General features: G+C 56.3%; 1 protein-coding gene across 34 annotated transcripts in view; it reads left to right on the top strand.

Annotated features, from left to right (window-relative positions):
* The window catches only part of CACNA1G (calcium voltage-gated channel subunit alpha1 G), a 67614-nt gene that overhangs the window by 29300 nt on the left and 23272 nt on the right, over positions 1-15042 (top strand). For 20 of the 34 annotated variants that reach the window (XM_035301235.3, XM_035301230.3, XM_078374193.1 and 17 more), the window contains 12 exons: positions 1735-1886; positions 2702-2887; positions 3007-3121; positions 3204-3359; positions 6274-6342; positions 7847-7931; positions 8015-8208; positions 10848-11279; positions 12099-12199; positions 12421-12544; positions 14195-14263; positions 14408-14592. In XM_035301235.3, the coding sequence (XP_035157126.3) occupies positions 1735-1886; positions 2702-2887; positions 3007-3121; positions 3204-3359; positions 6274-6342; positions 7847-7931; positions 8015-8208; positions 10848-11279; positions 12099-12199; positions 12421-12544; positions 14195-14263; positions 14408-14592 (1868 nt within the window). The remainder of the gene's footprint in view (positions 1-1734; positions 1887-2701; positions 2888-3006; positions 3122-3203; positions 3360-6273; positions 6343-7846; positions 7932-8014; positions 8209-10847; positions 11280-12098; positions 12200-12420; positions 12545-14194; positions 14264-14407; positions 14593-15042) is intronic. The other 14 variants (XM_035301239.3, XM_035301237.3, XM_035301231.3 and 11 more) reach the window with 1 other exon arrangement.

Genomic DNA, 15042 nt, shown 5'->3' with positions numbered 1-15042 from the left:
TGCCTGCTGGCTCTGGCTCTGCCCACCGCCCCCAGGCCTGCCGTTGTGCGATCACAAAGCTTATCTCCTTCTGAATAGCTGTTGACCCTGAGGCCCCCAACTACTCCTCACCTGCTAGTCAGAAGCCCCTTGTTCCAGGTCTCTCTACCTCCCACCCAAGCTGGCCCCACAAACTAGGGCCATTAGGATACATTTGGTTGTGCCCAGGCCTGGCTGCAGGCTTGGTGGGGCAGCTGGCCAGATGAGGCAGCAATAAGAAAGGAGAGGTGTCTGATGGAATGTGGGCCTCATTTGACTGTTTCATTAACCCAAACTTTTTGAGCAGCTGCTATGGACTTGGGCTCTGCCCTCCAGGCCAGACACCTAGGTTTTCCAGACATCCATCAGGTGGACATCGGGGTCCGTTGAGCCAACCGTATCTCTTCTTGCTTCCCCAGCCTTCTGCCTGCCACATCCCTCCCTCTTCTCCAGCCAGAACCAGGCTCAGGTTGCCCATGGTCCCCCACCCCATGTCACCTCACCCAAACCTTTGCCTGGGGAGACTCCACAAGCCCTTAGGCATTCAGGTGCTGCCTCTTCCCCGACAAAGTCTTACTCTGTGTGTTAACCCCTCACCTTCTCTGCCCTGAACTCCCAGCCTTGCTGCCTGGATAATTTATTTTGGCACTGAAGCATTGAAAGCCTCTTGTGGTTATTCAGCTGTTTTGTGTGTGTACAACTTGTTTCTAGCAGACACCGAGCTCCTGGGAGGCAGGGCATGTGGCTGGCATGTTTTTGCAGCTCCTTGAATGCCTGGTGCCTTGCTAGGCACTTCAAATTGAAAGTGAGGTCACTAGTGAGCTGGAATGGCAGATGAGACAGGGTTCATCAGGAGTCCTTCTGAGGACTCTCTAGGGTACATCCTTGGTCCCAATCCCAGACTCAGGTAGGGAGCATGAAGGGAATTACCTCCATGTAATTACCTCTGACCAAATGTTTCACGTTTGGCGAGAGGTTGAGAATCTTGCTGAAGGTCACGTAGTGAGTGGTAGGATAGGCTGAGAATTAACCTGGGTGTCCTAGGCTCAGGTTGAGGCTCCAGGTGTCTCCTCAACTGTGACAACGCTTCCTGGGTGTCTGGGTATCTCCCTTCTGCCTATCACCATGTGTGTGACTGGGAATGCGTGCATGCCTCTGTGTGTGTGTGTGTGTGTGTGTGTGTGTGTGTGTGTGTGTGTCTGGAAGGAAGCAAGAGTAGCCAACTGTTGTCCAAGAGAAGGCTGCCAAATCCACAGAGTAATTGTGGAATATGTGTGACGTTGTGTGGGGCTCTGTGACTGGGTGTGCTTGTGAGGCCTTGGTGATCACCCTCTGACATCTGCCAGCATTGTCGTGCTGCTGGCCTCGTAGCCTAGGTCAAGATGAGCCACTCAGCTCCCAGCCCGAGATAGGGCAGAACCCACAGTAGAGATTCAGGGGTGCCCCCATTGAGCCTGCAGCCCCTGAGGCCCCAGAGCTGGGGAATGGCTGGGGCTATGGGTTTTATGTGGCCTTTTCCTGGGGCCCTGGTCCATGGGTGCATTTCCTCCTGGAGCCTTTGGAGCAGGGTCCTCCCCATGGGTTTGAGCATCCAGCACCCCCTCCCCAAAAGCTTGTTGTTCCTGCTCCTCCTCTCCCTGGTGTCCCATGTTTGGAGGACTCGGACGAGGGGCTCAGGGATAAGCCAGCTGCCTTATGTCCCCCCTTGCCCTGCAGCCCGAGGAGCTTACCAACGCCCTAGAAATCAGCAACATCGTCTTTACCAGCCTCTTTGCCCTGGAGATGCTGCTGAAGCTGCTGGTATATGGCCCCTTTGGCTACATCAAGAATCCCTACAACATCTTCGATGGCGTCATTGTGGTCATCAGGTATGACTACCCCCTGCCACTGCCTCTCACTTGAGGAATGCCAGCAGGGGTGGCATGGGGCCAGGGGCCATGCTACCTATTCCCCTGGGTGGAGGGGTCTGGAGTCAAGCCCCACTGACCCCGTAGGACCTGCCACTCCGTCTAGGTGGGGGCGCTCTCTATGTCCTCATGCCCCCTCCATCTCTCTTGGCCCCACCTTGCTCATGTGGACCTTGGGCTCACATCTTCATTGCCAAGGCCCCTCTTCAGTCTCCTGTCCCCACTCCTACCTCTTGTCCTTGACCCCACCCAGTCTGGGTTGGGTGAGGGTTGAGGATTGGCTTTAGAGAGGAGTTGGAGGAGGTATGAGGCCCAGCCAGCTGCCCTGCTCAAAAAGTGCCTGGAAATCATCTCAGACACCAGCAGCTTGCTTTGGGGTTTCCAAGACCTTGGGAAAGTGCTCCGTCCACCCCAGGCCTGGGGCCAGGAGAACCACTTTATTGCTTTTGGAGTTGGCTTTAGATTTCATTAGAAGAGAACAGAGCAAATATTCCATAAGTTGATGCAGTTGCATTGGCCAGATTTAGGGAGGGGGCTGTCTGCTGCCAGGACGTGATCTCTGGCAGGGAGGAGAGGGTGGAGGGGGCTGGGGCTGTCACTCAAATCCTCACTATCTTGGAGGCTCCTGCTTGGAGGTCCGGGGGCCCACCTGTGCCCCATTTTCTCTCAATGGGCCCGCCCAGCCAGGCCCTCGGGTGCTATGGAGTCCTCTCCAACGGAGGGTTGGGGGAGAGGGCCAAGGTGTCAGGGGCTCAGGCTGCCTGCCCCACTTGCAGCGTGTGGGAGATCGTGGGCCAGCAGGGGGGCGGCCTGTCGGTGCTGCGGACGTTCCGCCTGATGCGCGTGCTGAAGCTGGTGCGCTTCCTGCCGGCGCTGCAGCGGCAGCTCGTGGTACTCATGAAGACCATGGACAATGTGGCCACCTTCTGCATGCTGCTCATGCTCTTCATCTTCATCTTCAGGTGAGCGTGGCACAGCACCTGAAGCCGAGGGAGGGACCAGTCAGGCTGGGGGCAGGAGGGCCTGAGGGGCTGGGAGCACTGGGCCCTTAACCCTGGCTCTGCCCCCCTTGTGCCTGCAGCATCCTGGGCATGCATCTCTTCGGCTGCAAGTTTGCCTCCGAGCGGGACGGGGACACCCTGCCAGACCGGAAGAATTTTGACTCCCTGCTCTGGGCCATCGTCACTGTCTTTCAGGTGCAAGAGGAACGGGCAGGGCATGGGCAGGGGCCATCAGATGCCCCTGGCATAGGCCCTGATTCCTGTCCTCTACCCGCAGATCCTGACCCAGGAGGACTGGAACAAAGTCCTCTACAATGGTATGGCCTCCACGTCATCCTGGGCCGCCCTTTACTTTATCGCCCTCATGACCTTTGGCAACTATGTGCTCTTCAATCTGCTGGTCGCCATTCTGGTGGAGGGCTTCCAGGCAGAGGTAACCCCCTGCCCTGCCCACCTCACCCTGCCCACAGCAGTCCCACTTCCAGGAGGAATTGGCTGCCTGTCTTGAGCCTCCTCCCTCTGCTGCCAACTTTGGGGGCCTGGGAGGTCCCACAGCAAGCGCCTCTTAGACTAAGCTAGGGTGAACTAGGGATGGACTAGGGATGGGAGGCTCTGGGTCTCATGCAGCTCCTCATCTCATGGGACACAGGATGGTTGTGTGGGGTCCCTGTGCCAAAGCTTAGCTACCGAGTGGGTGTTCACTTCAGAGTGGGCTAGACCCCTTCCCCAGAGAGGCAGACCAGATAAAGGTCTGCCCGTGGTGCAGCTGGACTCTTGGGCACAGTGCTCTGTGGAACACTGGAGAGGACCCTTCTGAGCTGAGGGGTGCAGGAGGCTTGTGTGCAAGTCAGCTGAGCTCTGACTGAGCAGATGAAGATGGCATTAAGACCAGGGCAGGGCTGAGCTGCCCAGGGTGAGAAATGAGCCCAATTAGCTACGGGCATGCAGAAATGAGCGTCCTATTTCTAGCCCAGGCTCCGTCATCTTCGTCACAGGCAGCGTCATCAATTAATATTGATTTACATTGATCCTGCCCTTGCCGTGTCAGCGAGCAGCCTCTGCCCCAAAGACCGCACCCCCTTCTCTCCCTTAGCTCTGCCTTTTCCCACCCAAGCCCCTAGACCCACCCTAACTTGCTGGGGCTTCAAACAGGGTAGTTTGACCCAACCTAGAAATGTTCCAGGTTGGGTCTGGAGAAGCTCTTGGTCCAGTTCTCTCTGGGTGACCCGGATGGAAACTCCCGCTGCGGCCTGGTCTATAAATACCCGGCACACGGTGGAAAAACAAAAATCTATTTTCCGACTCTTTCCCAGTCTTGCAAGGGAGGGCTGTCCCTGTGGGCCGGCTGGGTTGGTAGGGTGCAGCATGTCTGTCCCACACCGGCCTGTCTCCCCGCTGCCCTTTTCAGTCTGTAGTTATCTGTTAACGCATTTCCTCCCTGCTGTAGGGCAGCCAGGACAGCTGGGCAGGGAGGCTTTGGTGATGGCTGGGCCTCTTGCAGGGAGGGAAGGACGCTGGCACGCTCCCTGGAATGGGACACTAATTTGGGGGTTCCCTGAGGCCTGAAGATTTAAGAGGTGCCATGGTGCTCCCACAAGAGCGGGTAGACTCATTCTGCTACTGCTCAGGGCCTGTAAGAGGAGGAGCTGAGTGAGGACCAGGCCCCCTGGCCCCTTCCAAAGGCAGTTCCTGCCAGCCACGATTCCCTCAGAAAAATTCCCATGCAACTCTGGGGAGGGAAATGGAAAGCACTGAGAGCCTCTTCCCCTCCCATCCTGTGCCACTCAGCCACCAAGGCAGTCTAGAGGTGCCCAGCACAGACGGCCCCCTCCCTAGCACCCGACCCTTTCAGCAAACACCTTGTTAACTTGAGTGCAGCCAAGCGGCCTGGTTGCTAGGCAACAGCAAAGCCAGAATGTGAGAATGAGAGCAGCCTGGCCCTGGGGCTGCCCGGTCACTCTGGCCCTGCCGGGGGACCCTGGAGCTGCCCCAGTGTGAGGGCTCAACAAGGCCAGGGCAGCCACACCCTCCTCAACCTTCGCAGTATCAGGACCTTTGCCAGGAAGGGTTCACTCAGAATGCGATGTCTTACGCTGTGATGCTTCAGGCCTGGGGTGGGATGGAGAAAGGATTTTAAGAGCATCCCCGTCTCCATGGGAGCATGCAGGAACTGTGGCCCTGGAGTGCCCATGGGAGGGGCGGGGCCAGTTGCTCCACTGTCCTGCATGTGGTGGGCATGGATGGGGAGTGTCCTTCGATGCCCATGGCCTGGACACCTCCAAGGCACCTGTCCTCTCCTGGGTAAGGTTTCAGGGGGCCCCACTGTCTGGCAGGGGAGGCTGGTTTTGCTGTTGTGTTGGCCTGGGATTTTTGCTTTCATTTTGACAAATTAGACAACCTGCCTTGGCAGAGGAAGTGGCCGCCCCCACTTTGGTGGGCTCCTCCAGAAGCCTCAAGGGTAGCCCCTCTGCTGGCCTTGCTACCCTGCCAAGAGCTAGGAGGGGGTGGTCCAGGGACAGAGCCTGCTCGGCTAGTGATTTCCTGACTTGTAGGGGGCAGCGCCCTGAATCCCTGTGTATTTATCATTCACACACTTAATTAAATGAACAGGCAGCAGACCCTGTGTGAGGCCACTAATTGATACTAAATAACATCAGAGCCATCATCTCAGCGTTACTTGTCACATCCCATCCCAAACAGAGCAGCCAGATCTATTCTGATCTGAAGGGACTTAGGCTGAGAGCATGAGACTTGATGAGGCCTGACCTGGCTTCATGTCGATTCTGACTTTGGTCCACCCCTTTCCCTGCTTCCCACCATTCCCCAAGCCCACTGCCTCTAAGCCAGTGAGAGGAGAGGGGTGTTCTGAGCCGCAGACTCAGGTTCCAGGCCCAGATCCACCTCTTACTCTATGATTTGGGGCAGTTTTCTCAACTTCTCCAAATCTCGAGTGTCTCCTGTGTAAGATGGCGATCCTGGAACCTACTTCCTACCTTGCAAGGAAGCCAGCTGGTGTTAAGGAGGCAGCTTCCCATTCCAGGCACACCTTCCATGAATGGTGGCTGTTATTATTAGGATTATGGGGGACTTGATTCTTTCCTGCCCTCGTCCCCATCTTTATAGCCTCTGCCCTCACCCTTCAGATTCATTCTGGCCTGAAGGCCTGTAGTTGAATTCTGGAAGGCTGTTCTGTCCCCTCTTTGCCCCCCATGCCCCATGTCTTTCGTTTCCCCTGTTGTGGGGTTTGCGCCCCTCCTTTTTTTCATCCTCTCTTGACACTGCCGATATCTGAAGGCCCCGAGCGCCTGTGACCAGCAGCCCTCCCCTGCCTCCCCCTTTCCCTGTAGGAAATCAGCAAACGGGAAGATGCGAGTGGACAGTTAAGCTGTATTCAGCTGCCTGTCGACTCCCAGGGGGTAGGTATGCGATCATGAGCCGGCATGCCTCCCGTGCCCCATGCCCTCCACTCCACCTCCATGTCTCTGTGCTCGTGTTCACGCTCCGCTGCTGTGCAACCTGTCATAGCCGTGATGGTCGTTGGTGTTGTGAGGTTTGCTTCGATTTTAAGTCCCTTCCCCCTTGAGGACACGGAAGGGAGGCACCTCCTTGCCTCTGCCCCCATCAACCCGCCAAGGGCACCATCTCCATCCCTGCCAGACAGGTGGATGGGCCGGAGAAGGAAGGGACTTAGAATCCTCTGTGTGCACGTGTGTGTGGTGTGTGGGGCACCCCACGTGTGCCTGCCTGCGCTGAGGTCCTGGAGGAGTCCCAGGCATCCGGCTTCAGTGAAGTCAAGATCCGTGGCCGTAGACCATACTCCCCCATCTCCCACCCCTTCACCCTTTGCCCCAGGCCCCTGTTGGAGACTCCACAAGCTGCCTCAGCTCAGGACAAGTCCTTGGAGGCTGTGGGGATGGGATGTGGCTCTTGCCAAAATGCACCAATATTTTAAATCACCTCTGAGCCTCCAGCCCCTTCATCACCCAGTTAGGTCCAGCTGGTGCTCTCAGGGCTGCTCCCCCTCTGGCACCATGATGAGCCTGTGCTCTGCTGCTCCCCTCCCTGGCACTAGAATTCGGGGCAAAGCCAGCATTCTTGTGGGACCCCATGGTGTCGTGTATCCCGAGCAGCCCCCTGGAGATCCCACTTGATAATTAAAGGCCTCGTTAGGGTTGTAAACTGAGTTAATGAAAATGATCCCCTGAGATGCCAATTACCCAATATTTATGTCCTTATCAAAAGTAGCAATCAAGTATTTTTTAATAACTTCTTAAGGAGAAGTGTGTAATTACTGGGAAACCTACTGACCTGCTAAGAAGAGAGAAAAAACTGTCCCAGAGACAGGGAGAGAGGTAAAAATGGGGCCAGGGAGGGGGCCAGGACTTGGGGAAGATTAAGGGAAGACACAGAGGGACTGAAGTGGCGTCCTCGGGCTGAGCTGCTCTGTCTGGGGTCTTTCAATTTCCTTCCAGGGTCCTCGGGTCTGAGGCTCAGGGAAGGGGAGCCATGGAGAGAAAGTAAAGGGCCTCGAGTGGACTTTTGCAAGAGAGGCTCGAGTGACCACTTCACTCAGGTCCCCAGGTCCCCAGCCCCCTCTGGCCTGTGCCACCCGCCCAACTAGCTACCCCTTCCCTCCCCAGCCAGCCTTGGTGACCGTTCAGCCAGGCTGGTTGTGCTGTGGGATCACGTAAACCGTGGCCTTTTCTTCGGTGTGGCTGGCGAGGCAGAGGTGGTGGGGCCCTGGGAAGCCTTGGGTCCCAAGCCTGGGGGGTCTGGCCTGTGCCGGTGCATGCCTCGTGCCGTGGTTGCTGGTTCCTGTGGCCTATATGTGGTGTGTGTGTGTGAAGAGAGGGAGAACCGGTCCATCTGGGGTTGCCCCAGCCTGGCCTGGTCCCTAACTCTGCTGCTCCCCTGCCCTAGGGAGATGCCAACAAGTCCGAGTCCGAGCCCGATTTTTTCTCACCCAGCCTGGATGGCGATGGGGACAGGAAGAAGTGCTTGGCCTGTGAGTACCTGTCCTGGGGTGCAGCCTTTGGCCCTGGGCCAGCTCTGAGTGGACTCAGGATCTGTCCCTCTCTCCCCCTGCAGTGGTGTCCTTGGGAGAGCACCCGGAGCTTCGGAAGAGCCTGCTGCCGCCTCTCATCATCCACACGGCCGCCACGCCCATGTCGCTGCCCAAGAGCACCAGCACGGGCCTGGGCGAGGCACTGGGCCCCGCGTCTCGACGCACCAGCAGCAGTGGGTCGGCAGAGCCCGGAGCAGCCCACGAGATGAAGTCACCGGTAAGGGGTGCATGTGGGCACCCCGATGGGGGAAGATGTTCCAAGGAGGACAGGAGGAAGAGAGGATGGAGGCAGATGGGTCCAAGGGCTCAGCCCCAGGGCCATGGGCTGGACAGGGTCTGGGTGTGCCTGGGCAGCCCTCTAGGGAGTCCTCGCTGGTGATGCAAGCCTGGGAAGGAGCCCTACCTAGCCTGGGAGGGGGTGAAAGAGCAGGATCTAAGCTGACCACTTCTGTTCCACTGCTGAATGACCTCAGGCAAGACGCCACCACCCTGAGTTGCTTCTGTAAAATAGGGGTGGGAGCGTCCCTACCTCCTTAAGACCAAATCATAGTAATAGGAGACCCTCATCTAGGTACTGATTCTGTGCCGGACACTGTTCTAAACACTACTTCAAAACATTCTAAATGCATTTAATCCTCACAGCATCCCTGGGAGGCAAGTACCACAGTGATCCCTGATTTACAGAGTGGGCCTGAGCCTCAGACTGCAGAAGGGAATGACAGAGCCAGCATCTTAATCCAGGAGGCTCGTGTGGTGCCCATGCTCTCATGATTTTATATATTTTTAATTTTTTAAAATTCGTTTTTAATTGACAAATACTAATTGTGTATATTTATGGGGCACGATGTGATGTTTTGATATATGCATACATTATGGGATGATTATATCAAGCTAATTAGCATATGCATCACTTCACATACTTTTTTGTGGTGTGAACATTTAAAAATCTACTCTCTTAGCAATTTTGAAATATACATTATATTATTATTGACTGTAGCCACCACGCTGTGCAATAAATCTCAAAAATGTATTCCTCCTGTCCAACTGAAACTCTGCATCCTTTAGCTAAGGCCTCCCCGTTGGCCCCACCCTTACCCCCTGAAAACCCAGACTCTGCTAATCGCCATTCTATTCTCTATTTCTATAAGTTCAACTTTTTTGGATTTCACATAGAAGTGAAATCATTTGGCATTTATTTGTCTTTCTGTGCCTTGTATATTTCACTTAGCATAATGTCCTCCAGTTCATCCATGCTGTCACAAATGACAGTTTTCTTCTCTTTTTTTTAAAGTCGGGTTTCTCCAGGTTAGTCAGGCTGGTCTCGAACTCCTGACCTCAGATGATCCACCTGCCTCGGCCTCTCAGAGTGCTGGGATTACAGGCGTGAGCCACCGTGCCCAGCCGACAGTCTTCTTTTTTAAAGCTGACTAGTATTCCACCATGCATATATGCCATATTTTTTCTTTTTTTCCAGCTCTGTTGCCCAGGCTAGAGTGCAGTGGCATGATCTCAGCTCACTGCAACCTCCACCTCCTGGGTTCAAGTGATTCTCTTGCCTCAGCCTCCTGGGACTACAGGCATGTACCACTATGCCCGGCTAATTATTTGTATTTTTGGTAGAGATGGGGTTTCACCATATTGGCCAGGCTGGTCTCAAACACCTGGCCTCCAGTGATCCGCCTGCCTCAGCCTCTCAAAGTACTGGGATTACAGGCATCAGCCACTGTGCCTGGCCCATATTTTCTTTATCTAGTCGTCCACTGATAGACACTTGATTCCATATTTTGGCTATTGTGAATAATGCTGAAATGAAGATGGGAGTATCTTGACCACATACTGATTTCAAATTCTTTGGATAAATACCCAGTGGTGGAATTGCTGGGTCATATGGCAACTCTATTTTTGTTTTTGTTTTTGTTTTTTTTGAGGAACCTATATACCGTTTTCCATAATGGCTGTACTAATTTACAGTTCCACCAGCAGGCACGAGGGTTCTGTCTTCACATCCTCACCAGCACTAGTTAGTTACCTTTCATCATTTCCTAGTAACCAGTCTAACAAATGTGAGATAATTCATTGTGATTTTAATTTGCATTTCCCTGGTGATTAGTGAGGTTGAGGATTTATTCATATTTGATATACCTGTTGGCCATCTGTGTCTCCTTTTTTTTTTTTGAGATAGAGTCTTGCTCTGTTGCCCAGGTTGGTTTTGCCAACTCGGCTCACTGCAACCTCCACCTTCCAGGTTCAAGCGATTCTCCTGCCTCCGCCTCCCAAATAGCTGGGATTACAGGCGCATGCCACCACGCCTGGCTAATTTTTTTGTATTTTTAGTAGAGACAGGGTTTTACCATGTTGGCCAGGCTGGTCTCAAACTCCTAACTTCAGGTGATCCACCCACCTCGGCCTCCCAAAGTGCTGGGATTAGCGGCGTGAGCTACCACGCCCAGCCCTGTGTCTCCTTTTGAGGAATGTCTATTCAGGCCCGTTGCCCATTTTTTAGATTGGGTTGATTTCTTTGCTGTTGAGTTTCTTTGCCCCATTATATATACTGCCACTTAACACTTCTCTCACCAATTAATGAGGAATGAGCTCTATTGCCATACCTATTTTACAGATGAGAAAACAGAGGCACAGAGAGGCTTAATAACTTGCCCCAGGTCACACAGCTGGTGTCATCACCAGCTTGTGTGACTCCCCTTGGGGGAAGCCAGGATCTGAACCCAGGCATCAGAGTCCAGAACTCCTGCTCACACCCCTACACTTGATGTGATGTCAGTGAGGCTCCCGGGGGGACCAAGTGCGCACGTGAGAGGATGGGGCTGCTGAGACCACTCCTCCCCTGCTCACCCACAGTCCAGTGCCCGCAGCTCCCCGCATAGCCCCTGGAGTGCTGCAAGCAGCTGGACCAGCAGGCGATCCAGTCGGAACAGCCTGGGCCGTGCCCCCAGCCTGAAGCGGAGGAGCCCCAGTGGGGAGCGGCGGTCCCTGCTGTCCGGAGAAGGCCAGGAGAGCCAGGATGAGGAGGAGAGCTCGGAAGAGGAGAGGGCCAGCCCCGCAGGCAGTGACCGTCGCCACAGGGGCTCTTTGGAGCGGGAGGCCAAGAGCTCCTTTGACCTGCCTGGCACACTGCAGGTGCCGGGACTACACCGAACTGCCAGTGGCCGAGGCTCTGCCTCTGAGCACCAGGACTGCAATGGCAAGTCGGCTTCGGGGCGTCTGGCCCAGGCCCTGCGGCCCGATGACCCCCCACTGGATGGGGATGACGCCGATGACGAGGGCAACCTGGTGAGGCCCCTGTGGGCACAGTGACCCCTCACCCCTGGCCTTGAAAGAGGGGAGCTGTGCCCGGCCCAGCAGGGTACAAGGGAGTTACCATTCCAAGTCTGGGGATATCAGCGGGCAGCTGGAAACTGAGCTCCAAACAGTCCCTTTTCTCCCTCGGCCCGCCTTGCCAAGCCCCAGATCCTTGTCATGCCTGGGGCTGTGACTCTGCCACCCTTGGTGGATGTGAATGATTTTGGGCAGATGTGTATGAATCTTTCATGTGACTCAGAAAGACCCATCGATCATCTCTCCAAACGGATGCCCTCATCCCCCCTTCTCATCTAAACCTCATCACAAGCCTTGACTTCCCACTCCACCCACACCCATGTGCCCCTCCCCCAGCCCCCTCACCACCACCATTACCCCTGGGGATGGAATGCAGTGACCTCAGGGTTACCACATGAAGCGCAGGGCCAGTGTCTCCTCAGCTCAGGTGTGTCTCTGAACAGACAGCTGTGCGGGGCCAGTGTCTGATGACTGGTGCTGCTTCCCAGCTGGGCTGAAGGCAGGGGTGGGGACGGGGAGAGCCAGGGTTGGGGCCACAGGGGAGGAAAGGGAGGAGATGGAGAAGCAAGGGGTCCTCAGGAGTGGGGAGGCGGCCTGGCAAGGTTGACAGGGAGATGGGGAGGTGGCTTCAGGAATATAGGAAGAGAGGCAGGGCGGAGCTTGGCCCCCAGGTGGGAGAGAGTAGACAAGAAATGAGGGTGACGCTGCTGAGGAACCAGGAGCCGGGGAACCTGGAGGCCTGGTCCTGCTCATACTCCAGTGTTTGTTTTGCAGAGCAAAGGGGAACGGGTCCGCGCATGGATCCGAGCCCGGCTCCCTGCCTGCTGCCTCGAGCGAGACTCCTGGTCAGCCTACATCTTCCCTCCTCAGTCCAGGTAAGTGATGGGGCCTGACCTCTTCTCCTTCTCATGGGTAATCACCCCTGGTGATGCCATCAGGGATTAGGGAAGTAGCGCCCTACCTGGGGGTGTGAGTGAGGGCCTGGAGGCGAGGGGGCCTCGGCTGGAGGGCTCTGGAGGGGTACAGGCTGCGGGCAGTGCCTCTCGTCGCCACCTGCCCTGCCCTTGCCTCAGCCATTGCCTCCATACCTGGGCAGGTTCCGCCTCCTGTGTCACCGGATCATCACCCACAAGATGTTTGACCACGTGGTCCTCGTCATCATCTTCCTCAACTGCATCACCATTGCCATGGAGCGCCCCAAAATTGACCCTCACAGCGCTGTGAGTCACCAGCCCTGTCCAGGGACAGGCCCTTCACAGGGTTTGCACTCAGGACCAGGAGGGAGACGAGGAGGCCACAGTTGCTGGCCTGCAGGTCACACAGCAGCAAGCGAGGGAGCCAGGACTCTCCCTTAGGTCTCTCACCAGATCCTGGTCCCCAGGACGCCCCCTGTGTCCTCTCCTGCCTCGGTTTCCCTTCTATGGTACACCAGCCCAGCTGGGTGCCTCGTCTCACTCCAGGCTATTTCTCATGAGCCAGAGGCTTGTGGGGCACACGTGTGAGTTGGGGAGTGCTGGGGCAGTGTAGATCCTGTGTGCAGATGGGGAGGCATCTTCCCCAGTCTGCTGTGGGACCCTCGGGGGCAGGGAAGTCACTCTTTGCTCCTGGTGGTCCTGCCAGGTCAAAAACAAGTAGATTTTCAGGGGCCTTAGTGGGGACATGAGTCACTTCTGCTTGGCTGTGAACCTTTCAGTCCTTCTCAGAAGGAGAGCCAGAGGCCGGAGTACTGGACATACCCAGGGTTGAACCCAGGGTCTAACCCCTTCAGGGTGAGCCCAGCTGGTCCTGGGAGCTGTCTCATTCCAGCCTGGCATCATAGCCCTTCGCTGTCAGCAATGATTCTGGTTCTAGAAGGATGGGTGGGGGGTGGCTGTGTTTCCCCTCATGGTATCTGGCACCACTTGCTTAGAGGTGGCCAAAGTTCACCTCTCATCCCTCCTTGCCATCTCCCACACTATTGTTTAGATTTCAGTGCTCTGAGGCTTCTTTTTTCCATTAGAGTGGGGGAGGAGGGAACCTGAAGAATGGAGGGACCAGCCCAGGACTAGGCGGGTGAGGGAACACCAGCACTGGGGACCTCACACCTGGAGCCACAGGGTACGCAGGGGCGCTGGCTGTACTCCAGCCTCGGCTGCCTCCCACCTGAGGCCCTGCTATGGAGCTCTCTATCACCATGTCACTCCCCATCATCACTCTCTCCCCATCTTTCCACTCAGCTCCTCCATCTCCAGCTTTGTCACTGTACCTGCTCCTCTCCTTCCCTCCTCTGTGCTCACACTCCACCCGCCACCTCTCTAGAGATCTGAGCCTGTCTCCTTGCTACCCAGGGAGGGACTCAGTCCACGGATCCCAGGGAACTAGCTGGCCTCCCTCCTGCCCTGCCCCAGCCCGTTCCTGGGGGTGCACAATCTGTGCCAGGCCCCCAGCTTCCACTGCTGCTCCATTTCTGGGGCACACAGCAGGAAAGCAAGTGAGGAGGGTGGGATGGCGGCAGGGGTCAGGGGTCAAGTGAGATCTTGCCCCAGTTTTTAGAAAGGAAGAACCAGGGAATATGGTTTAGGACGTGGGACGCAGATCACAGCACTACGGTGCAGACACTCTCCCCTTCCCGGGAGAGTGGCTGTGGGGGTTGGGAGTTCTGGTCACAGACAGGGGTGTGACTGTCCACAGAGCTGAAGGGGAGTCAGGGGCCTGGCACTGGCTCTGTGCCTGCATGAGAAGGGCGTGGTCTGCATTGTTGTGGAGAGTGGGGGTCATTTTTCTGAGTCAGATGTTAGAAGCAGGTTTTGACTTATGTATAGAAGCAGAGCAGACCTGGGCCAAGGGCGGGGGCTTCCTGGCAGGCAACCCCTGCCTCCTCTCTCTTGCAGGAACGCATCTTCCTGACCCTCTCCAATTACATCTTCACCGCAGTCTTTCTGGCTGAAATGACAGTGAAGGTGATGGGGCTGGGGTTGGCTTGGGTGCTCTGGCTCCTGGTAGGGGTGGAGAGGCACAGGCTGAGGGTGGGAGGGTTGGCCGCAGTACAGGGCAGGGCTGAGGCTGACAGAGAGGGCGGCCAGTGACGCAGCGGCGGTCCCCAGGTGGTGGCGCTGGGCTGGTGCTTTGGGGAGCAGGCCTACCTGCGCAGCAGCTGGAACGTGCTGGACGGGCTGCTGGTGCTCATCTCCGTCATCGACATTCTGGTGTCCATGGTCTCCGACAGCGGCACCAAGATCCTGGGCATGCTGAGGGTGCTGCGGCTGCTGCGGACCCTGCGCCCACTCAGGTGAACCCCTCCCCAGCTCCAGAACACCTCCAACAGGTGTCCCCCTCCACAGGGACACCTCTGACCCCCAGCATCCCCTGCCACAGAACGAAACCCCACACAGGCCAGCCTCTTGTCTGTGACCCCCACAGGTGATCCTGTCCCCTGCCCCAGACAACACTCAGATTACGGCCCCAGTAATTTCCCTCCAGGTTCAAACCTGCTCTCCTCCTCTTCAACATGACATATTCCTCAGGGCCACTGCCCTGTGTGATGTCAGGTGACAGCCACGCCAAGCGATGCACAACACAAGGGGCCATGGGCAGGACCCTCACAGGCTCCACCCCTTGGGTGGCCCCTAGGGGTGACACTTGGCCCCTCCCTGTGAGGTGACAGACTCCTCTTGCTGGCTTTCCCCATCTTCAGGCCCCTGCCAGGGACCACCCCCAGGTGACATTTCTCCTGGCCAGG

The sequence above is a fragment of the Callithrix jacchus genome, chromosome 5 (genome assembly GCF_049354715.1).
Source record: "Callithrix jacchus isolate 240 chromosome 5, calJac240_pri, whole genome shotgun sequence".
Classification (NCBI taxonomy): Eukaryota; Metazoa; Chordata; class Mammalia; order Primates; family Cebidae; genus Callithrix; species Callithrix jacchus.
This window is presented reverse-complemented; position numbering and strand designations above follow the sequence as displayed.